At 34.1% G+C, this 24,156-nt stretch overlaps 3 protein-coding genes across 4 annotated transcripts; 2 read left to right on the plus strand and 1 right to left on the minus strand.

Moving 5' to 3' along the window:
* Positions 1 to 4,810: 4,810 nt before the first annotated feature.
* LOC100257546 (probable protein S-acyltransferase 12) lies at positions 4,811 to 9,139 on the minus strand. Of its 2 annotated transcripts, none has more exons than XM_002263585.5 (7): positions 8,671 to 9,139; positions 7,570 to 7,819; positions 6,996 to 7,087; positions 6,198 to 6,324; positions 6,012 to 6,097; positions 5,418 to 5,483; positions 4,811 to 5,204 (listed from the first exon to the last, which is right to left on the minus strand). In XM_002263585.5, the coding sequence occupies exons 1-7, from the start codon at positions 8,857 to 8,859 to the stop codon at positions 5,088 to 5,090; spliced, it is 927 nt and encodes a 308-aa protein (XP_002263621.1). In that variant the 5' UTR covers positions 8,860 to 9,139; the 3' UTR covers positions 4,811 to 5,087. The 2 variants fall into 2 exon arrangements, with proteins under 2 accessions (XP_002263621.1, XP_019081349.1); XM_019225804.2 differs by having other exon boundaries at positions 5,415 to 5,483; positions 8,671 to 9,124.
* Positions 9,140 to 13,123: 3,984 nt separating this feature from the next.
* On the plus strand, positions 13,124 to 18,143 carry LOC100262678 (GRF1-interacting factor 3). Its single transcript, XM_002263488.5, has 4 exons — positions 13,124 to 13,430; positions 16,128 to 16,204; positions 17,284 to 17,371; positions 17,440 to 18,143. Exons 1-4 carry the CDS (start codon positions 13,353 to 13,355, stop codon positions 17,863 to 17,865), a joined length of 669 nt encoding a protein of 222 aa, XP_002263524.1. The 5' UTR covers positions 13,124 to 13,352; the 3' UTR covers positions 17,866 to 18,143.
* A 933-nt stretch (positions 18,144 to 19,076) lies between these two features.
* On the plus strand, positions 19,077 to 20,479 carry LOC100242029 (uncharacterized). The gene has a single exon (XM_002266907.4). It carries the CDS (start codon positions 19,288 to 19,290, stop codon positions 20,221 to 20,223), a length of 936 nt encoding a protein of 311 aa, XP_002266943.1. The 5' UTR covers positions 19,077 to 19,287; the 3' UTR covers positions 20,224 to 20,479.
* Positions 20,480 to 24,156: the final 3,677 nt, after the last annotated feature.

Consider the following 24,156-nt stretch of genomic DNA (forward strand, 5'->3'; position numbering starts at 1 on the left):
GGTGTAGGAAGATTTCTTAATTGGGTATCAGTGGATGCTAGGGTTGCGGCATGAGGTCTTCTTCTATTTTGGGATAATAGAGTCTTGGATAAATTGGAGGTGGAAAGTGGAGGGTACTCCATCTCTGTTTGTTTCAGAAATTGTGCTGATGGTTTTACTTGGATTTCTCTGAAGTGTACGGGCCAGTGATTGGTAGTGAGAAGGAAGATTTTTGGGAGGAGCTAAGAGCCATCCGTGGTCTTTGGGAAGACCCTTGGTGCATAGGAGGGGACTTTAACATTGTAAGATTCCTAAAGGAAAGAAGGAATGCCCCAAGACTCACGACTGAAATGAGAAGATTTTCAGAGGTGATAAGGGATTTGGGGCTGAGGGATTTTCCTCTAACTGGAGGCCATTTCACTTGGATAGGGGGTTTGAATTCTCAGGCTGCCTCTAGATTGGATCACTTCTTGGTTTCAGACCAATGGAAGGACCACTTTTCTGCCATTACTCAGTCTACTCTCCCTCGTCTAGTTTCTGATCACAACCCCATAGTCCTAGAAGTTGGAGGCTTCTCATTAGGAAAAAGTCTCTTCCGTTTTGAAAATACATGGCTGAAGATTGAAGGTTTCAAAGACCTAGTAAGGAGTTGGTGGAATGGTTACTTTGTTGAAGGCTATAGCAGTCACTGCATTGTTGAGAAACTAAAAACGCTCAAGAAGGATTTGAAGAAATGGAACAGGGATGTGGTAGGTAATGTCTTGTACAATAGAGTAGAGGCATTTTCCTGCTTGTAGAGTTGGGAGGCCAAGGAGAATGAGAACTCTCTTATTCTTAGGGAGACTGAGGCTAAAAGGCTGGCTCTTGAGGACTACAAGAAGTGGGCCCTTCTTGAACTTGACTTTAGTTCGACTTTATGAAATGACTTGAAAAATGTAAGATAAGTGGGAGCTGAAAAACAACGAAAGTGAAATACCACTACTTTTAACGTTATTTTATTTATTAACAAGCTTAGTAATTTTTTACAAACAATTTTAAACTTAAAATAGTATTCTAACTAATATTAAAAAATTTATGGGCAAAAACTAGTCTTGAACATTTTTTTTTTTAAAAAAAACAACATAGAATCATTTCTTTTTTTCAATTTTTTTACTAGGCAAATAAAATCTAAATTAAATAAAATCTAATGCCTTGAATTCATTAATTAATTTAGTAATTTTAAAAATAATTTGAAACTCAAATAACAAATACATTAATACAAGAAAATTATGGATAAAACTTGTTTATAATGACTATTATTTTTTTTTACATATAATTATATTTTTATAAATTTTCTCAGTGTAGAAATGCATTTCAAATCAAATGACGCCTTATATTGAATTTATTAACTGGTCTATTTTTTTTTTTAAATTAAGTTGGAATTTATAAAATAGATTTAATCACTATAAAAAATAATTGACAAAAATTAATATATTATGAATCATGACTTTACTATTTATCTTATATGGACAATCATATTTTGTTCCTAATTGATTACTAAATATGTACATGTAATGAAAAATTTGACTCATTTACATATTAAAAAAATTAAACTTTATTCATTATAGAAAATATAATTTTTAATTTTTTTATAATATTACTATTCATGTTTTACTAAAAACTATTTATTTTAAATTTATTTGTAATTACAAAACTAATTTCATTTTTAATAACACTTGAATTAATATCATATAAATTAAATTTATAATGTTTTTACAAAATCAAAATAGAAAAGTTATTTTTAAAAACAATTCATCCAAACAAGTTTTTTGTTTGACACCCTTAATTTTATAAAATTCTATAAAACCATTTTTTGTTCTTTAACTTAAAAATTAAAAAATAAATAAATAAATAAAATTAAAAACAAGCATTAGATAACATGGCAAAATGAGTCCTATTATTTTCTAAGAATAGATTCTCAATGAACCATGAAATGGACTTTTCAGCTTGAAAAAACATGTTCTACTCTTAATATATATATATATATATATATATATATATATATATATTACTAGACCCAATTTCCAAACAAGTCCTAAGAATATTTTTCTCATTTATTTATTTATTTATTATCAATTTTTATAAAGATGTGAACGAATTTCAAATCGATTTGATGATGACCTTTGATTAACAAGTGCTCACATAACATATATTTATATGGCAATTATGATAATTTTTTGAAGAATTAAAAGCATTTGTTTTTATATGTTCTTTTGGCCAATAAATACAAATATCATGTGCTTAGTTATAAACTCACAAGATTTTCCGAGTCAAAGAACAAACTTCAAATCAGACTCCTAATCAATTTTAATCTCATATTGTTTAAGAGGTCACTCATTTAATATGTGTACTTGCATTTAAAGTTACGATGAAGACGACTCAAAACAAACAATACCTATTTGAATTGTGATCGGACGATATTAAAGTCAAACCCTAATTGAAAATATGTCTAATACTCCTAAATCACATTAGTCACTATGAGAACATTAACTTTCAAATCAGTAGCGATCGTCTGTCCAAATAGACAATATCTATAAATTCGATTAAACTCTTTGAAATCATTAAACTAACAATTATATTGAAAGATAATTTCATCATTCTCGGAATGTACTCTGATCATATTTGAAAGGTAATGTACTTCTTAAATGGTTAAGATTTAGTTTTCAATCACTGAAAGATGAGCTAACCTAGGTCAGTGTAATTCTGGGCCTCTGGCACGACCCAAAACTAGTTCATTTGGGCTTGGTGGTCTCACTAAGTGGCTAGGGCTGGTCCATTATTGGGATAGGTGGATCTAGAATCCAAGCCCACCTCCAATCTAATTGGGTTCTCTGATTGGGCCTTGGCTTGCCGGACCCTAAACTAGCCCGACCCAGGCTTCTGGGTCGAGTAGGTTCTGAAACTCCCCACCTACGCAAATGATTCCAACAATCCCAACGTGGGCATCAATGATTTGGGATAGAAAAAAAAATGATTGAAGAAATCAAGTATGCCAAGAGATTGATTTAACTTAATAATATTAAATAAGTCTCCAATCAAATATTTTTTTATTGAAGGAGCATGTTCGATATGGGTCACCCTTTCGTCACCCCCCACCCCCAGCCCAAATATAGTTCTATTTTCCCTCTAAATCTGAAGTGGGACGGGGTGGGTAAGGGAAAACTAGAAAAAATTTATATTTAATTTAGTTATGATTGAGGCGTGTAATATCCAAATCTGACCTAGGATTGGCTCTACCTTGGTTATGTCTCCCCCCCAAACTTATCCCATCAGGTCGGGCTAGACAGGAGCCATCCTGAAGATACACAAGTTCCACTTGAAAACTTCAAACAGGCCAAAAATGGGATTAAGGGCCTAAACTTTCAGGTTCCACATGATTACCAAACTGCTTTAATATAGAATCCAAGTTGAATTTCTTTCTCCCCAAGCAGAACCCAACTGTTCTTCAAAACAAAACAAAACAAACCACTTGTCAAATGGACCATCAGAATAAACAAATAAATCTGCCCCAGGTAACCCCATCAGTCGCTAGCAACAAAGCCCTAGACGTAATCATTTTCTACGTATTTATTCAATTTTTTACTAGTAACAACTTTGATGAAAAGGCAGGCCTGATGGTAGCTGAATGAGAGTTACTTGTATGAGTTGCACAATCCAACGACCTTGTAGCCTCATTGGTCTCATGTCTTCATATCCCCCACCACACTCCGTCTCAAAGTCTCTGTCCCCAGCGCTCCGTCTCTCTTCCCCAACATTTATCTACAACATTTACTTCCATTTTCATCAACCCCACTAGTCTTTTTCTTCTACTTCTTCATCAAGACTCAGGTATGGTCACCTCTGTAATCATGTTTCTGTGACATCTTATGTGAAGTTTTGCTGAGTTTTATGGCTTCTTTTGGGGTTTCAGGGCAGAGTGGGCAGACCGAGGACTGGTTTTTTGGGTTTGTGTTGATGGGTTCATGTGATCAGGAAGAGAAAGAAGTGGATTATGAGGGAACCCAGAAGCTAGCCAAGACTTTTGTGGCTCTCCTGTGGTCATTCTTTATAAGCTTGGGAGGAGGACTAACCTTGGTGTGGTGGGAGTTTGAGTATCACCCCACAAACAGTCAGCTGTGGATGGTGCCCTTTGGTCTCATCATGCTTGTTACTCCTGTAATTGTATGTTTCTCTGTTTTTGTCTCTGATATCTGCAACTCCAGTTCAGGTCAACTCTCTGCTTCTCTTGATGACTCAGTTCATCACCCTGTATGATTGAAGAAGTTTCCATGTGATCAGTTGAATGTTATTATCAATCAAACAAACGAAAAAGCATGGTGCTACATGCTGTAAATTTAATGATTCCATTGATGAGTTGTGTGCATGTATGATGTATGATTCTGAGTATCTTCTTTCAGTTTTTTCTTAACCCAGCTGAACGACAACTCAAGAGTGATATAAAACTATTAAAAGCAGAACCATGAGGCTAGGTATCAACTTGAGTAGCTTTGATACTATTATTTTTTGATTTGTAGAATTTATAAGTCAAGTGTATGACAAGGGAGAGGGCAAGCAAAGACAAGAATGTTGCCTCTCTCATATTTTATATTGAATATACTATAGCATGGATGAACTTGCCCTAATCTGATAGTCTTTATAGCAACTACCTTTCAACAGTCTGGATTTGGGATAACGATGGCAACACGTCGATTCCTCGTGTGGGAAGACATCTAATTATAAAAAGTTTTCTGCAATAATAGGCTAAATTATTGGTTAGAGAGTTAGTTGCAGAAACTAGATATAAGATTTGAGATCACAGCTAATACTTGTATCACTTGAGTAAGATAATGCAGAAAACCATACATGTGTACATGTGTTCAATTTAAGAGATTTGGCTACTCTTAAGGCAATCCTGTAGAATCAAGATTTGGCCAATAATCCACTGAAGAAAAGGATTATATCTGGCTGAGAAGTTTAATATACATCTAGTAAGAAACAGAATAAAAACAGATTAAATTGTACACATTGGATAACACTTCCAGACCCTCATAGTCAAAACTATGGTCTGCCAGAACAGGAAAGGAACCTTCTCAAGCCTCAACATCTGACCGTGTTGGGAAATCTAGGCCATGAAGTGCAGGAATGCTGCTGAAATCATCTTCTGAGTACAATGGGAACAACCACAATGCCTTTTTCTTGCCAAAGACCTTTAATAAGAAAGAGAAAATATAAGAGAAGGTGAGATGATTAAACAAAAGAATCATATTGACTGCTATACTTAGCCACATTTTGCAGCAAAAACTAATACTGAAGATTATATCATATATGCCCAAGATAGGCCGTAAAGAGTCATTCTAGAGGTTATTTGCTCTCTAACTTGCATCAGTATGAAACAAAAAAGGATATCCAGTGAGAACCACCTGCTCAAAATTCGTCTTGCGGCCTAAGTCATACTTCCACCTGACAGCTCTCCTCTTCTCATAAACCTGAAATATTGTTTGAGATGGTTAAAACTTAGAGTCAACCGAGTCCCTAGCCATCAATAACATGCAGAGATTGGTACTGTGCTCTCGAAGGCAACTTATTTCCAGGATTATGAATCTACTCATTGAATTATATTATTGGGGCAGTTGCTGTGGTCCTGGGTAATAAGAGTCAAATCAACATTCCCATTAAAATTCGGTCAACTATGATGCTGAAATCATGGTTTGACTGAATAGTAATGGTTCAGCTGGCGTTGCTTCAAACAAACGCCTGCGTTTCCCAAAGCATTTTAAGCAACACCAAGGAGCCAAGTTGCAACCAATGTTTTGACAGTAACATGGTATAGTTTTCTGTGGATTTAGAATGAGATGGTGAGGTGAGAGTCTTTTCCTGACCGGGAAGCAAGGGGAGGATCACACTGTAATGCTTTTAAGATGCAAACATGTGCCCCTTTGGCTGCTCCTCTGATTCTTAGAAAACACCATATATGACTAAGATGCATGAAAAGTAATTATTTTTGAGAGCATTACCTCTATTGATGTGGTGTTGCTAGACAGGAGAGACACATGCATGACTATGAAGCAAAGGAGACTCAGCGCAAATGCTAAATTAATAACTGCATCAAGGTACAAAATCTGTAAGAAACATGGAAACAATGAGAATTCAGAACTAGCATTTAGAGATAAAAAATGATCAATGTGGACAAGATAATTTACCAAAGGCCAAAAAAATGATAGAAAGATTTCCAGGTGAGACTGAATGATTCTTGGCTTCTCCAAAAAAATTGATGAAACTAGGCAGCAATGCTAAAGTATCCAATGTTGTCTCCAGAAATGTATACAGCTAAAAAAACATATCATGAAAATTGTTATTAATAATGGAAGAGTAGAAAGAAGACACAAGTGAGTCACATTGGAAAAAAGTTTCCAAAATTTAAAAGGGTACAAAAGCATTGAAAACTCTTTCATAGATCAGCATATTGAGAGTATGCACTTTCTCTAGGGAGGAATCAGGAATTTAGGTGCTAGAAAACACACTATAAATTCTAGCCATGGTAAGGTACCAGTAAAGTGCAGTCCAAAATCAATTTCAACCAAGTACCAAATGGATATACATCTCAGTTTGAAACTAAAAGTCAGTTTTTCCAATTATTAGTGCTATTTTTGGTTTTAGGGAAGTACTAAGGAAATAAATATATATATTAAGAAAAATGAATTTTTTATGGTTGGTTTTACTATGAATAATATGAAAGAAAATTAAATCTAAGTAAAATTAGTTAAAAACATATGTATTTCAAAATATTTATCTTTATATAAAAGAGTTAAAATAAGTAAAATAAGGTTTAAGTGGTATATAAAAATAATTTATTGAATTTTAAATCTATTTTTTGTTTTCTTTCACTTTTTCTTCTCATCTATTTTTCCATTTTATTTTCTTTCCCTTGAGTTCACCTCAAATTTTCCCCGAAACCAAATATAGCCTAAAATTGTCAGCAAGGAAAATGAAGGTATTACCAAGAAAAGAAGAAAGAACTTGTAGTTGCATGCTCCCACACAGTTCACCACCCATACACAATGATGATCCATCTTAAGAACACATCTTTGGCCTATAAAAAGATGACAGAAAGAAAGAAAGAACTTAATGAAAAAATTCATATCGATACTGCCTCAAGTAATTATGATATTTCAATGTCTACCTAGTATGATCTGCACAGATTTTCCAAAATAGAAAATGAAGGGACATTTTCTTTCAGAGAAAATCCAAGGACTAGTCATGTGGTGATTAACAAAATTCAAATAGAACAGTCCATCAACCTTAAGTAACACTTTTTTCTTTTCTTGTGCGTTTTTCTTTTTGGTATCATCAACTTTCAGTTACTCTAAAAAGTTTATCTAAAACTAAAATATCACTGATAGAGCTTCACTTAGAGCTCCACTTACCAAAGCTTCCACATAAATCCAGTCTATGCAGCATAAAGCTAAATAGCATTAAGCTAACAACTTAACACTTAACAGCCTTATAAACAGAAAAGTATTAATGTATGATCAACATCTTAAGCAAGTCAAAAAGAGATCGGAGTTGGCTTACAAACAGAGCAATGATGGCAGCGTGGTGGCTTGCCATTTTGGCATTGAATACAATAGCCTACAGCTGGTCTTCGCTCCTGCCCATCTGAAGAAGACCACGTGGAATTCAAAGTCTCGGGCACTACACAATCTGATGATGTCATAGGACCTTCCTCCAAATTGTACTCCTCTGACACTGGTCTCCAGTTTTCAGGGACAGAACCAGGATCCCGAAAGACCACCATAAAGTAGCACCATGTTAATAGTATAAGCTGCAAATAGAACAGAATTTTAGAATTTGATCAGAGTGATCAAATAGAGACAGTAAAACATTCACATACAAACATTGGGTTGTCTAGCAGTCATGATATAATTATAAAATAAAACCAGCCCTAACGAAAGTGAGATCCTACTTCAATGAAGTTGAGATTGAATTTAAATCATCATAGGGCTAATGACAACACTCTGGTTCTCATTGCTAAAGGAACATCAATGAAATGCCGGCATTAAACCCTTGGTTGCAAATGTATCCAAATATGGTAATTCTAAATCCCAAGCCGCCATATAAGAGCTTGTGTGGCATACTTCCATTAAATCCATAATGAATTAGTAAAATGGACCCCATCGTAGCGGAGATTCGAGAAAAGGTGATATTTCCAGCATAAATGAAACAAACACTCTGAAGTGACCACAAGCAATGTCAATTTTACACAGTCTGCCTAGTCTATATAAGTATGAAAGCGCCCATCCGTCTTTTATTTAAATTCTTTCCATTGTAGACAAAAATAGGTCGAAGTGTGGTTTAAATTAAAAAATTATCAATGAGATAATTCTCGACCAGGGCAACTTCACTGACATTTTCTCCTTTGAATTCATTGAATATTTGAATTTTAACCCCTACCCATCAACTCAATTTGAATTTAATCACGATTATTCAATGAACACCAAATAAGAAACATTCAACGACTCCTGATTGGATGCCACGAAAACTAAGGAAAATAAACCAGAAAAGATCTCATATAACATTTCCATTGCCTAGTCCAAAATTAGGAAAACCCACAAAAGCTCAATTCGATTAAGTCTCAATTCTCCCCATTTCTTCCAAAATTGAATTAGAATTTACCAGAATATGAAACACAACGATTATTGCGAATGAAAGAACCGAATCCAGGCCGCCCACAAGCAGCTTTGGACCCCAGGTGACGACGACGACGGCGTAATACGAAACGACGATAATTGCAGCGACCATGAGGATCATCAAGTACCCCAGAGCTTTGAGGCTAGAGCAAAACTTGAAAAGGTTTATATCCATTCCGGGATTGCAGCTCCGACCAGGCCCGATTTGAGGGAGGATTGAATAGGACCTGCGGTTACGTTTGGGGAACAAGCGTTTCCAGATATCGGGAGCCAGGTTTTACCTATTATATTCAGGTACTGCCGGTAAGTTTTGGTTTCAGGACACAGTTGTCCTAGGGTTTTGCTGCTCCAGTCTCCAGAGAGCGACACAAAGGAAAGCGGAGAAGATTTCCCAAACGGCGTCGTTTTTATGATCCGTCCACCGAATTGACAAAAGGAATTGCTTGGGTTGGGTCTCAGTGAACTTTCCGCCTGGCCCATTTTGGCCAAAATAAAGATTGGCCCACCACCTCCTCAAAATAATACTAATAAATATTAAAAATTATTTGGCATAATCTTCATACGACAAAGTTTACATTTTAAAAAAATAAAACCCTTTTTCAAACTCAATTGAAATTTTAAAATATAATTGAATAATTTCATTAAAAATAAAAGTACGTTGTTAATAATTTCAAATAATTCTCAAAAAATATGTTTTTTCAAAAAGGTTTTTCATTAAAATATTGAATATTTATGTATAATTAAAAAGTTCTTAAAATATTTTCTATATTCTTTATTATTTTCTGACAAAATCTAAAATGAAAACACCTCAAATTTATTTTTTTTAAACTAAATCATTTCCCTAAAAAAATTAAAAACTATTTTAAATTTACCTAATATGTTATTAAAATTAGAAAATGATTTTTAATAAGAAATTGTGATAGTCTACATCAAATAAGGAAAAAACAAATTAATATTATATAAATATGAGTTCCTTTTAATTATATAAATGTATTTTAAAGTTGTAAAAACTCATTTAGGTTTAAAGTATAGAATATTTACATGATTAAGAGTGAGTCATTACAAATGACATTAAAGTTAATTTTCGCTTTGATGTGAGAGTTTGTTTTCATATGATGTGATATCTCATATCGGAAAGGAGGAAAAGTTTTTGGCATTATATAAATATGGACTTCTCGTAACCCTGTTGACACGTTTTAAAGCTGTGAGGGCCCCTTTTGTTTAAAGTGGATAATATTTACACAGTTAGGAGTTGGTCATTACAAATGGTATCAGAGTCAATTTTCGACCTCGATGTGGGGGTTTGTTTGCCCCCATAGGGGTATTCGTTTGTTTGGCCCCGCAATCCCATGTAACACAATGAGGACGTTGTCTCTGTATGAGGGGTGTTTGTGATGTCCCACATCGGATAAGGGAGAAAGTTTCTAGCACTATATATGTAGAGATTTCTTTTAACCAAATAGATGCGTTTTAAAACCGTGAGAGTCTTATTGGGTTCAAAGTGGACAATATCTACATAGTTAGGAGTGAGCCATTACAAATGGTATCAAAACTGATCTCCCACCTCGATGTGGGGGTTTGTTTGGCCTTTTAGGGGTGTTCATCTATTTGGTCTTGTGGGACACAACGAGGATGTTGTGTCTGCATGGAAGTGTATTTATGACATCCCACATTAAATATGAGGAAAAGCTCATGACGCTATATAAATATGTCTGCATGGGGGGGGTATTTGTGACATCCCACATCGAATATGAGGAAAAGTTTTTGAAATTATATAAGTATGGACTCCTCATAATCTTGTTGATGCATTTTAAAGCCGTGAGGGTCCATTTGGGTTCAAAGTGGATAATATCTACACAATTAGGAGTGGACCATTACATATGTGTTTGCATGGAAGTGTATTTGTGACATCCCACATTAAATATGAGGAAAAGTTCATGACGCTATATAAATATGTCTGCATGGGGAGGTATTTGTGACATCCCACATCGGATATGAGGAAAAGTTTTTGAAACTATATAAGTATGGACTCCTCATAATCTTGTTGATGCATTTTAAAGCTGTGAGGGTCCATTTGGGTTCAAAGTGGATAATATCTACACAATTAGGAGTGGACCATTACATATGATACGATAAAGATATTGTGTTTGCATGAGGGGTGATTGCATTGTGTTTATAATGGAGAGGGATTATGATATCTCACATCAAATAAAGGAAATTTTTTTTAACACTATATAAGTGTGAGCTCCTCTTGACTATGCAAATGTGTTTTTAAAGTTATGAGAGCCTCTTGAACGGGTAATCGAGTTTTTTATATCTTACAATTATGTCTTTAAAACTATGTCTTAAGTCGTAACTTTGTCATGTAGCAAGTTAAAACTAGAAAAATTAAAAATTATAATCCTTGAAATTTATTGATCTTATTGATATAAATGTAAAGGATATTAATTACCAAATAAAAACTATGGTATACACCTTTAAAAGTTATCTTCATAATAATTAATTACCATTTAAAAATATATTATTTTCAAAATTTTAGTTCCTTTATAGAGGTTCGATAAAGGGTTATTTGATTAAAAGGGCCTCTTAAAATCCAATTTTTGAAATTTAACATCTCACCCTTTTTTGACATCATTTGAATAAAAATATCCTCATTATTTTCTTGTAAAAATAACTATTTCTTTTAAAACCTACATGTAAATACTTGAAATAAAAAAGAACATTTATGTCAAAAATAGATTACTTTTTCAGAAAAAACATGGGAAGGGTTAGATTTCTGGATTATTTCATTCTTTTTAACCAAATATTTATTCGATAAAAGAGTTTAAAACTAGGGATGGTTTGAAACCTATAATTATTGATCCACATTAAATCATTTAAAAATGTGAGCTATTTATTTTTTGAAGATGATGCCAGATAATTTTAAGTTGATTAATAAATTCCAGTTTTAATAATTTTACATTTATTTGGCATAATTTTGAAATTATTTTCCATTCTATTTTCCTTTTATGATCCAATGAGGTTAAGATGGCCTCATTTTTTTGGGTATAGTCGAGTGATCATTGGAAGCAGTTCTACTTTTTAGCTAACGAGTTCGGGACATAGAGCAAGTAGTCTTACAATTGTCTGCCCTCATCCCCGAGTCGCATTAGCACAAGCCACGAGTGAGAAGCAGGTTCGCGATTTCCAAGTTCTTATTAGAAGTCACAGCCTTAATGCATGGAAACAATTATAATATAATAATTAATGATTATGAAATTTTAAATTTTTTAAAATAATAATATATGATAATTTACATTATAAGTTAACGTGTAGAAGAAATAATGCTATCTTAGAGTGACTATGACATATTTCTTTTATTCAAAGTGTTTTTAGTGAAAGTGTTTTGGTTTTTATTCAAAATGTTTTTAATGAAAATATTTTATTTAAAAGTACCTTGAGGAGAATCACTCTTTAGAGAATATTATAAAAGCGTGTTTGTGAGTAATTTTAATAAATGTTTTTAACATTTTTAACACTTGAATGATAAAAATTTTCAAGTATTAAAAATATTAAAAACACTTCCTAAAATTATTATCAAACGAGTTCTAAATAATTTTCTAACGTTATAAGAGTGTGTTTGGGAGTGATTAATTTTTTTTTTTTTTACATTTTTAACACTTGAATAATAAAAAATTATAAGTATTAAAAATATTAAAACAATTTCTAGAATTATTATCAAACGATTCTAAATGAATTTTTAGATTTTAAAAGGTGTTTTCTATATTTTGTCAAATGTCTATTTTTTTTAAATACTTTTTAAATTAAATGTGATGCTAAAATTATTAGATTAATGGTTATAGATGAAACGGGAAAGAGTCACATATCATTTTCCATTAAAAAAATGAATAAATAAAAAAAGGTATCACTAAGATATTTTCCTTTATTTGCTTCAAATTTTCATCTTCAAACCTTTTTTATGATCCAAATCCACTTTTAATTTCCTAATAATAAGATGAAACCATTTGCTTAATAAGTGCTTCAAATTAAAGTTCAAAATATATTCAAATTTTTAACCTAAAATATTATGAGTGTGTTTAAAAATTAATTTGAGAATAATAAATTATTTTAATAGAATCTTATATATATATATATAAAATTAAATATTAAATGATTATATAAATATTAAAATATTAGTTTAGTTGGATTGTTATTAGTTAGAAGGCAAGGAAACCAAGGAGTGAACCGAAAAAAGTTGGTTTCTAAATTTCTTAAGTTAAATTGACCTTTATGATTAGTGAAAATCAAATTGGTACGATCGATTTTTTGTTTTACTTAATGTGATGTCTGATTTATTGGGTTGGCCTTGAGCCGACCCGGCCTAGCCCAATGGGAGGTGCAGACTACAGACCAAACCGTGACGTAGGCAAAAAGCAAAAAGACTTGAAATTGGACAAGTGAATAGTTGGCATTGGACCAAAACAAAAATCTAGGGTTGTTTTTTTGTTTGTTTATTTTGTCTTAATCCCAAAAACCTGGTGTATATCTCAAGAATCTCTCTCCCAAAACCCCTTTCAAAATCTCACTTACCTACCCAACCCAACTCGGATACACACCGTTCTCTCTCTCGGATTTGGGAATTTTTGGGGTTTTAGGGTTAGGGCTTCTGTGAAAAGTTCAAGGGCAAAGATGCAGCAGAACCCCCAGATGATACCTGTTATGCCTTCTTTTCCACCCAACAACATCACTACCGAGCAGATTCAGAAGGTTTGGTTTCGTATCCCTTTCGTTTGCTTTTATTCATTTGGGTTTTTGCTGATATTAGTTGGGGTTTTGGAACTGAAGTTGAGGGTTTTAGAGATAATAGTCTGTGAATTCTAATGGGTGATTGAGATAATAGGTTTTCAGAATTTGGAAATAGTGGGTCTGTGTTGTGTTGAGGCATGCAAAACTGTGACTAGATGTGTGAGGCGAAGTTTATATGTTGTTGATAGATCTTGCAAGGGCACAGTTTGTGATTGAGAGGTTTTGTATTATAATTAAAGGATTTTCATTAGGAAAAGGGAAGTCGAGGATCTTCTAACTAAGGAATTAGCAGATATGGGTGTCATCAATGAATTGCGTAGTTATTAGAAAAATAATCAGTGGGTTTGTCTCCTGACAACCCTCTGGAATAATCCCCCTACAAATACTTTGGTGCTCCATTTAGGAACTTGTTTTTTTCTTACAGGGAGGGAGATGAAAGTTACAGCTTTCTTCTAAATTAGAATGGTTTTATTATATGTTTAGATGTTGAAAAATATTAATATCTGCTTTGTTTTCTGTCATGTAGGGTTTGACAAGGCTGCATGGGAGGCCATGCAGAATTTTCCTTTTTTTTTTTTTTCATGGTCCGAAAACGCATTTTAGAAGTGCGATTGTGGGTTAGATCTAGAATCACATTCCAATAATGCAGTAGCATTCTGAGAACTAACAAATAATCCCCCAGAGACCTAAACTTCTAAATTGAGAACAGAAATCATGAGGTCTGTTTATGTTATGAAAATAAATTAAACTGTAAAAGTTGGAAAACAAGCCAGTGGGGAGCAAAACAAGGCTTTTAACTACTTACCAGTTCCAGAGGCAACTTCAATGGCACAAAGATGTATATAAGAGCTAATTCTCATTTATACAAATAATAACTAGCCGAAGGCTGAGCACTGCTCTGAAAGGGGAACTCAATTGCTAAAGTAGGCCAAAGCAAATGCCTTTAAGCCATTATGTGACAGAAATAAAATCTCACTCCACTCAGCGGAGGAACGGTAATTGCGCTGGCTTCATGACTGGATGCTGGACTGTTGGCCTCTGGAAGCTTCTCTTTTTCTTGTATCCACATTTTTTTTTCTGTGTGCTAACTTGATTGTTGTTGATCACTTGGGTTTGCTGTTCCTCCTTTATTTGGACGTTTGGGTCTTATAACTGTCACCAAGAGGTCTTGGGCTTTATTGATATCTAGCTATGTCACTACCAATGTATTCATCTTACTTAGAATTGAGGTTTTTGAGGTTCTTTGTGCAGAATCTCCTTGAGTTGAGCACCTGAGGTGGTGTGGCATATTCCTGTACCTTTGATGCTCTTTTTAGTTGGTGCATCCATCATACAGTCTTTTTCAATAAAATTGCCTTGGAGTTGTCATGTGTTTATTAGATGAACTATAAAGTTATGTCCATATGGAATTTTCTTTTGAGTCAGATGCATTTCCCTTTAAAACAGGATTCCAAGAAGTAGCTTCACTTTGACGCATGATACTTTTGATACTCTTTTTCAGAATCTACTTCCAGAATAAATAACTTGGACTTGTTGCATGCATGCTGTAATCCTGTTTGATTGACTTTTATTTTGGTCTAGTATTGGGATCTGTAAAATTCTTTTAGGGTAATAAAATCAATAGACATTTGTCTATCAATTAATTATCTACTTGAACTATTAAATTGTCCATGGGTTTGATGTTCATGTGTGCGTGTTTTTATGTTGAAGGACAATAAAAAGGTAAATAATAAATATAGTGTACTACTTGTATGCAATGTGTGTATTTGTGTTTGCAATCCCTATTTTTGTTTGGTTTTTTTTATCCATTTTGTTTATTTGGCTATCAAAGAAATAAATAAATATTTTGTACAGTCAAAAAATAAAAGCTATAATAATATTTTACAGAAGTTTGGAATTAAAAAGAGGTGATGTCTTTTGTAAGTGTCCAATGTTGTGTTAATCCCTAAGTAGGTGCCTTGCCAACAATTTTCTGATGAGCCAATTGTAATCAGGGAACCACCTCCTATGTTCATATCTTCATGGTTAGTACATAAGCCTTAGGTAATATCATTTTAAAAATGATGTCTCTCTGAAGAATAATTCCCTGGAATTATTTGATGAATCTGGCAATCTGTTGTGTGTTATTACTTGTTTTTACTAATAATGCTGTACCTGGTATCTGATACTATGTGCAATTAGTGGCCCATAGTATGTAGTCTTTTTACTTCCCCAAAAACTTCTACTTTGGTGTTCATTTTTTTTCCATCTATCAAAAAAATTGCTTTGACATTAATTTATGGACAGTCAGTAGTTTATATACTAGTCATGGGTCCTCATTAATTTGTTTTGCGATGAAAACTGACGTTGGTTGCATTTGGTTTTTCTAGTAAGTTGAAGTTATCAGTTTTGATGACTTACATTTCATGCAACTATATCCTGTAGTATGAGTCTCCTTTTCCTATTCCATTTTAGTTTCTGTCTCCTCACTATTGGATTGCTTTGTCAAGAGGTGTTAATGACCATATGCATGCTATATTCAAATTTGATGTCGATATTGATTTACATCATCTGTGTTATTTTTAATATTTCCTTACTTCGCACTTCACATTATCATATCTCACAGGATGAAATACTTACTGTAATCTGATGCAATTCCCTTTTTTAATGCACATGCAGTATCTCGATGAGAATAAAAAATTGATTCTGGCAATATTGGACAATCAAAACCTTGGAAAGCTTGCTGAGTGTGCACAGTAAGTGACTGATGCCCTCACTATTTGCTCTGTGTGTGTGTGCGCACGCGCGTGCATGCGATGGCACAAGTTTGCATGCCTACCCTAAACTGTTGACAAGTTGGTGCCAATGCCTGGGAATTTTGATTCTGTATCATTGATTGAAAAATTTTTGCTTGTGTGTTTTGTGTGTGTGTTTGAGTGCCTGTTTAATAAGTTTGTGCTAATGCCCAAGATTTGTATTTACATAAGAGATTGTAAGATTGACACTATTGATTTTGCTGAAGATCCTGTGAACCAGACCTAGCTAGTCCTATCCCAACTATTTGGATTGACTTTATGGAGTGAAGTATGATACGTCTAGTTTTGAGATTATTGATGACTGGATCTCAATCTGGCAGTCAATTTTTATATGAATTGATGCCAAAATCCTAAGAGCTAATTTATGGTGTTAGAGGGGTCCACTGTGGAACTTGGTTGGACACCTACAATTTTGTTTGTCTTGAAGATATCTATGTTTAATTATAGTTAAATGTGTAAATTGGAAGCATTAGATCAGTTCCTATTCATATCTAGTGAAAGAATAAGATTAAAAATCATGGGTTCTGCTTCAAACCATATTTTTTATTTCATAGAAAGCTTTTCTTTTATTCATATGATAAAGCTTGCTACTGAGCTGCCGCTGTCAACAACCATGATTGGGGGAATGGATTCAGCTGTTGGTCCCCAATGTATTTACCTGCCCATATCGCTTTTTGGAAATCAGTAATCTTGAGTGTGATATTATCATTTCTGGTTGAAAGTTGGGTTGTATTCAATATTAAGGTGGTCAGAATCATCTTATGTTTGATTCATGTCAAAAAAACACGTGTTTGGTTACCACTATTGTTGTCATTTGCGTGACTGGCATCAAGCTTAGCAGCTAAATAGGAAGGATAATTATTTTGAAATTGGTTTACAGGAAACAACAAATACCAGACGATCTACAATCAGAGCTGTCTGGTTATGTGTTTATCTCTCATGATGTATATATGTGTGTATTGACGGATGTGTCTATTTATCATTAATGTGACATACATATGAGATTCTGCATTATTTAGGTACCAAGCTCAGCTTCAAAAGAATTTGATGTATCTAGCTGCAATTGCTGATGCTCAGCCACAGGCACCACCGACAATGCCTCCCCAGGTGAGTTGTGGATGCAATTTATTCGTTGTTAATAGATGCATCAACTTGAAGTGCTACACCCCTTGCAGATGGCCCCACACCCTGCAATGCAGCAGGGAGGGTACTACATGCAGCATCCCCAGGCGGCAGCAATGGCTCAGCAACCTGGTCTTTTCCCTCCCAAGATGCCCTTACAATTTGGTAACCCACATCAACTTCAGGAGCAAGCACAGCAGCTGCAGCAGCTACAGCAACAAGCCATGCAAGGGCAGATGGGCATGAGACCTGGAGGGGCCAACAACGGCATGCATCCCATGCATCCTGAGGCCACTCTTGGTGGTGGCAGCAGTGGTGGCCCTCCACCATCTGCCGGCCTCAGTGATGCACGCGGAGGTGGCAAGCAAGACACTTCCGAAGCAGGGGCTTCTGGTGGTGATGGTCAGGGGAGCTCAGCTGCTGGGCATGGCGGCGATGGCGAATCACCCTACTTGAAGGGGTCAGAGGATGGAAAGTGAGCTGAACCCATGAGTGGGGTTCCCACATAGAAACATGTGGTTGTTGATAGTAGGAATCTCTTACAGTAGAACTGGTGTTTTCCTAATCATCTTTGTTTTGAGACATTGAACAGAGAACACAAAGTCTCTTGTTTATCCGTAGTTTAGCAGAACAAGGTAGGTGTGTTATGTTGAAGAGCCCTGGCATGTCAATCAAATCTGCCATCAAATGCAGCCTAGTTGTGAAACAAGAGCATCTTAATCTGTAAAATCACTAATTTCTGTATCTTTATAACAAATTCTAGTCTTCCGCCCCATTAAACCAAAACAGAAAATTGCAAAGTAGTGATGGTGAAAAGGGCCACATTTTTCAAAATTAAAACTTCACTTGGAAGTTAAATCATACTTGCTACCTGGCAACTACCATTGTTGGCCACCTCTAACCTAATTTTTAGTATTATCAAACTAAAAAGTAAAAACTATTCCCTCTAAAATTTTACAACTCCAAGCTAACTCCATCCAACCAAACACATATTTTTAAGTGTGGTTTACATCATAAATCATCATTTATGTCGGTAGTATATTGGTTAAATATATTTATCTTTTAATGTAAATTTGAAATTTTATTATCAGTGATTTTTTGAAGTATTTTAAAATTTTTTAATATTTTAAAAAATAAAAATTTTTAAGTATCAAATATGATAGAATTATTTCTTAAAATTACTAACAAAGATTAAGGTGATGTTTGTTTTTTAGTTGAATAGAAAAAATCAAAATATTTAATTTTTCCTATTCAGCTAAAAGTAACCTGTTGACATCATCCAACATAATTAAAGTGAACTTGTTATCAATAGGTTCGATTTAGTTATATTGGATGATGTCAATAGATTACTTTTAACTGAATAGAAAAAATCAAATATTTTAACTTTTTATATTCAACCAAATATTTTAGTTTTTTTTATTCAGCCAAAAAATAAACACCACCTAAATATCTTTCCCATTTTAAGTTGTATTTAGTTAAAATTTTACTCAAAATCTTAAAAGTGAATTAAATTGGACTACGGTTATCAACCGGAAGCGTGAGAGTCAGAAAAGAAATTTCTACCTAGTTCAAGAAGGCTGACAAGAACTTCAACCGTCTAAACTAGACTTTTCCCTGAACAGAAAAATTGAGTTCAAAACCCTCATAATTTTCTACATTCAGAAGTGTATCCAAAGCACACGGATGTGGATTATTGATTAAATTTTCTATCATAAAGACTCTCGTCTGAGAAAAAATAAAAATAAAAATCTCTGGAAGTCGTTTTCAGATACCATGTTCGGTGCTAACCTCTCAACCACCCCTCCATCTTCAATACTAAAGCTTAACCCCTAAGCCTCTCTCACTCTCTCTCTATCAGGAATCAAGAATTTCCAGAAAAAAAAGGCCCAAAAAGGAAGAAGATGAAAGAAGAGCAGCAGCACCTCCACCACCATCACCACCAGCAGAGAAAGATCATCACCGCCAAGAAACTCACTCGACCCACGGCGTATGTCCTTCTCCTCTTGCTATCCTACGTCTTGGGTTATCTATCCGCGCCGTCTTCCAGCTCAGTTCACTCTCCCACCGCCGGGACTGCATCTATCCCCACCACCGCAGGCGCCGCCTTAGCAGAATCGGACCTCGGCCACTTTGGTGTCACGAGGAGGTGTGGCGACCCAGTTCCCTCAAAGCTCGTTCGGCAAACGATTCTCGACCGGGTCTTCAATGGCACTTCGCCGTTCGACTCGTTTCCGCCGCCGCACGTGGTCCACCTCCTCAGGCCGAAGAGAATCAAGGGGTGGGGCTCGAACGGAGCCGTTTTCGAAAACCTAATCCGGCGAGTGAAGCCCCGGACAATAATCGAGGTGGGGTCGTTCTTGGGCGCGTCGGCGATTCACATGGCGGAGGTGGCGAGTCAACTCGGCCTCAAAACCCAGATTATATGCCTCGACGATTTCCGAGGCTGGCCAGGGTTCCGCGATCGGTTCAAGGACATCGCCATGATCAACGGCGACGTCATGCTTCTCTATCAGTTCATGCAGAACATCATCCACGTAAACGCCACGGACTCAGTCTTACCAGTTCCATTCTCAACCGCATCAACTCTAGACAAACTATGCGAGTTGGGCGTGTTAGGTGACCTCATTGAGGTGGACGCTGGTCACGACTTCAACTCAGCCTGGTCAGACATTAATCGAGCCTACAGAATCCTCCGACCCGGCGGCGTAATTTTCGGCCACGACTACTTCACTTCGGTCGACAATAAAGGGGTGAGAAGAGCAGTCAACCTCTTCGCCCGACTCAACAAGCTCCGAGTCCAACTCGATGGACAGCACTGGGTAATCGACTCGGCTTGACTCACTCAAAATGAATCTCGCCTCACGTCCACATAATACATCTACATCTAAAACAAGATAAAGAGAGAGTTCATTTTCTTTTCTTATGGTGGGGTCCGTCGTAGACGATCGTGTGATGAGACAAGGGACTGTTTGGATTTTGTATTAGTTCTTTTTCTGGTTGGTTAATATTTGTAGTTTAGGGACAGATTAATGACAGGTTACCAAAAACAAAAGAATAAAGATAATAAAAAAGGAAACCCTTTGTTCTTTCTCACATGGCCTTTAATTACTTGCATATTATACACTTATTTATTTATTTATTTTATTTTCTCAATATGCTATCGGAATTATGATGAAGATGCCAAATAATTATAAGGGAAAGATTTGATTGGGCCAGGCTGGGTTCAGATTGGGATGGTCTAGGATCAGGCTTGATTTTAAGGTCCAAGTCCAATCTTGGTCTCATTCATTTGTATTTTTGCACTTTTATTCTATTTGTTTGTGCCCTCAATTGATGGTATATATCTCGTCATTCATACAATAGTTCCGACTTTCCTTTTTTAATATCCATCAATGCATATAGAGTTGCATGAACTTTAGTGAGATGCAGCCAATGAATTCCATGTGTTTGTACTAACTAAAAATTTTAATAATTTTAGTAATTTTATGTAAAAAAATCTTAATTTTTTTTAAAGAATTTAATAAATTATGAGATTTTGTGAATTATAGTTGAAATTAAAATCTTAAAAAAAAAAAAAAAAAAAAAAACTTCCCCAAATAAATAAGAATAAATTACTAAAAATATATATTAAAAGGACAAAGATAGAATAAAAAGGAAAAAAAGTTAATGTGAATGGTAAATAAATATTTAATGAAAGACTTATTTATTTATTTTTGAGAGAATTACTTAATAGGGTAGGCTGGAAAAAATAATTACTACGAAGATTCACTCTTTTAGGGGACAATTTTACCATTGAATTTGTTTTCTATATTATTTATAATCGTATCAATATATTAACAACATTTATTTAGTATTTTTAAATTATTTAATAATTTTTGTATATATATATATATATAAAACTATGCGTCTCGTATGTTGTGAAATATGGTATGATTATATAAAATTATCATTTTTATAAAAAATTTCATAGATTTTCTAATTAGGTTTTATTGTAATGTAAATGTATTTATATTGTAATTATAATATATTTTTGTTATACCTGTATTTTATAATAATAAAAGTAATAATCTTGATGATCACCTTTTATACCTTATTAATATTCAACATATCAAATATATTAACATCATCTATTCGATGCATTGAGAAAAAAAAATTATATGAAAATTAAAATAAAAAAAAACACTATGCAAAGGAAAAAAAAATCATATAAATTTTTTAAAATTATTTTATTATAAAAATAAAAAATGATTAAACATTCTCTATCATTTTCTTATTCTTTTTAGAGAATCTGAATGAAAAATTAAACATTTTATCTTTCTTGAATTTAATACAAAAACATAATTTATCAATTTAAAATTATAATATATATACATGAAAAAATAATCATTTTTATTATATAATTATAAAACTTTTTTTTTTCTTAATAAAATTAAAATTTAGAATAAAAATAAAAAATGTAAAAAAAACAATAAATGATATTTTGAAAATATTTATTAAAAGTAATTTTCTTTTAAATAGTAAATTTAAATAAAAAATTATATATAATTCTAAGGGTTAAACCCAAAATTTTGATTTAAAATTCGAATATCAATAATTACAATAAATGTGAGATCCATGTACCATTAATGTATTGACAAATCAAGTGAGGTGTTTTAAATGCTTTGAATTTTAAAAGTTTTAGTTAAAGGACAATTTTGGTATATTAAGCCTATTAAAGTCCTCCCCAAGAATTTTTAGAAGAAACCACCATTTTTAGTAATTATTTTGCCTAGCCCACCCTTTCTTGTAAGAAAATTTATTGGAAATTTCAATAATGTTAGTAATTTTGTGGAAAAAAACCCTTAAATTTTTTTAAAGAATTTAATAAATTTTGAGATTTTGCAAATAAGTAAGACTATATTTGGTTTCAAAAAAATTTGAGGGAAAGAAAATAGAAAAGAAAAGTAAAAAGAAAAAAAAAGAAAAAAAAAATAGATTCCATAAATTATTTTTATATGTTTTTTCAAACCCATTTAACTTATTTTTCTTTATTACATAAAGATTAATTAGGTTTAAAATGCATAAAATTTTTACTAATTTTACTTATATTTGATTTTATTCCTTATTTTTCATAGTGAAATTAAGAGGAAAACCATTGTTTTTAGCATTTTTTATTTTTATTTTTTTTTGAGTACTTTTTCAAAACCAAATATAACTGTGGACCCCGCATTTTCGATTGCTCGAATGCGTTTCCCACTCGAATGGTGAGCTCGATTTTTATTTGAAAAAAAATTATTTTTATTTATTATTTGAAAATGACTTGGAGTCGCCACTTATTTTTGTTTTATTTTTAAAGGGTAAACAAAATAAGAAAGAAAACCCTAAGTGTGACTCCTTATTTTGGAAAAGGTGATCTACGAAAACCGGATCGGGTTCGGGGGTCAGGTTACTTATCGGGAAGGTACGGTAAAGACCGTAGCACCCCTCTAAGTCCCTAAAGTCGGGTCTCTACTAATAAGATGAAGCTGACGTGGCAGTCAATAAGAAAATCAATGAATACTCGAATCAATCTTGCACATATGAAAATCAGAATGAGCATAGGGAGTGCGTACCTGGGCCGCGAGCCGTAATGCGCTATCAAAATCCGGGTTAGTGAACAAATACAGAATGATCATGTGTATATCAATGATCAGAATGAATCAATCGTGCATAACAGTCAAATCAATCAGTCAATCAATCAATCATGAAGTCACATATGTCGGGCCCCCACCAAAGCCCATTTATTTTGCATGAACCAAATTTGTAAATTCCATCACTAGGAATTACAAAATTTGATTCTTGCTTATTTTAAAACAGTTTAAAAAAATAAGGGAGATGAAAATTGCATGCCCAAAGGAAAAATGGCATCAACATTTGATTAAAAATGTGGCTTTTAAAACCTAAAATCTCTAAAGATGGAAGATGGGGAAGTTGAGGTTATTTGAGAAATTGGAATTTGGAAAATCATTTAAAAATGGGGTTTAGAAAAATTACTTAAAAAAATGGGATTTAAAATCAAAGAAGAAGAAAATGAAGGTGACACGTGGCCTCAATGAGGCCATGGTAACCATACCGGAGTGGGATCTTAAACTTAAGGTATCCTGAGCATTGACTGAGTGTTACTCCATTCCTGCCTGTAAAGAAGGCCTCTCGGAGTTTTCTGAATATCCCTAATGCCCTTTTCCCAAGCATGAGCGCATGAATGACTCAATCCTCTGCTGATGTAGCTGGAAAACTGAAGCATACCATCCTTCCCTTGCATTAACATCTCAGCCTTAAAGACCTGAATTCCAACTCACTGGGTGTCCCAAATCTCTGGGGAGTTTAGTAGATCCGGGCAAACAGTGTGAAGGGTGCGCCGTTGATTATCTGTAACCAGATTTCTATGTATTTCTGGAGGCATTGAAGAACTTCTGCTGCAATCAGTACCAAATGGACTGCTGAATATTATACCAAGGTGCTGCTCTGCCATAAACCCCAACCTGGGAACTCGTCAACCAGAATGGAGTTTTATCCAACCTTGCAGGCCATAGCTCTGGCCATTGAGAGCCGCGTTTCAATGTATCAACTGGCACTTTGTGCATACATGCCCGCAATGGGACATTCCAGGCAGCGTTTGCATCTTCTAAATCAGCACAGATTGGAGGTTCATCTTCATGACAAAGGCAGGCTTCTCAAGCCCATCGCTTCCATCCATTGGTTCAACACATAAAGAGTCTCATCCACAATAACAGCTGAACATGCCATCCTAA

The sequence above is a fragment of the Vitis vinifera genome, chromosome 15 (assembly GCF_030704535.1).
Source record: "Vitis vinifera cultivar Pinot Noir 40024 chromosome 15, ASM3070453v1".
Taxonomy (NCBI): Eukaryota; Viridiplantae; Streptophyta; class Magnoliopsida; order Vitales; family Vitaceae; genus Vitis; species Vitis vinifera.

Bases quoted from the DNA above. Each gene is read 5' to 3' on its own strand.
- LOC100257546 (XM_019225804.2), bottom strand. From the start codon at position 8,859: ATGGATATAAACCTTTTCAAGTTTTGCTCTAGCCTCAAAGCTCTGGGG. The intron at 7,820-8,670 runs GTAAATTCTAAT...TTCTATTTGCAG, and splicing joins TCGTTGTGTTTCATATTCTG to CTTATACTATTAACATGGTG. The intron at 6,098-6,197 runs GTAAATTATCTT...ACCTTGATGCAG, and splicing joins TATCATTTTTTTGGCCTTTG to TTATTAATTTAGCATTTGCG.
- LOC100262678 (XM_002263488.5), top strand. From the start codon at position 13,353: ATGCAGCAGAACCCCCAGATGATACCTGTTATGCCTTCTTTTCCACCC. The intron at 13,431-16,127 runs GTTTGGTTTCGT...ATGCACATGCAG, and splicing joins CTACCGAGCAGATTCAGAAG to TATCTCGATGAGAATAAAAA. The intron at 17,372-17,439 runs GTGAGTTGTGGA...CACCCCTTGCAG, and splicing joins CACCGACAATGCCTCCCCAG to ATGGCCCCACACCCTGCAAT.
- LOC100242029 (XM_002266907.4), top strand. From the start codon at position 19,288: ATGAAAGAAGAGCAGCAGCACCTCCACCACCATCACCACCAGCAGAGA.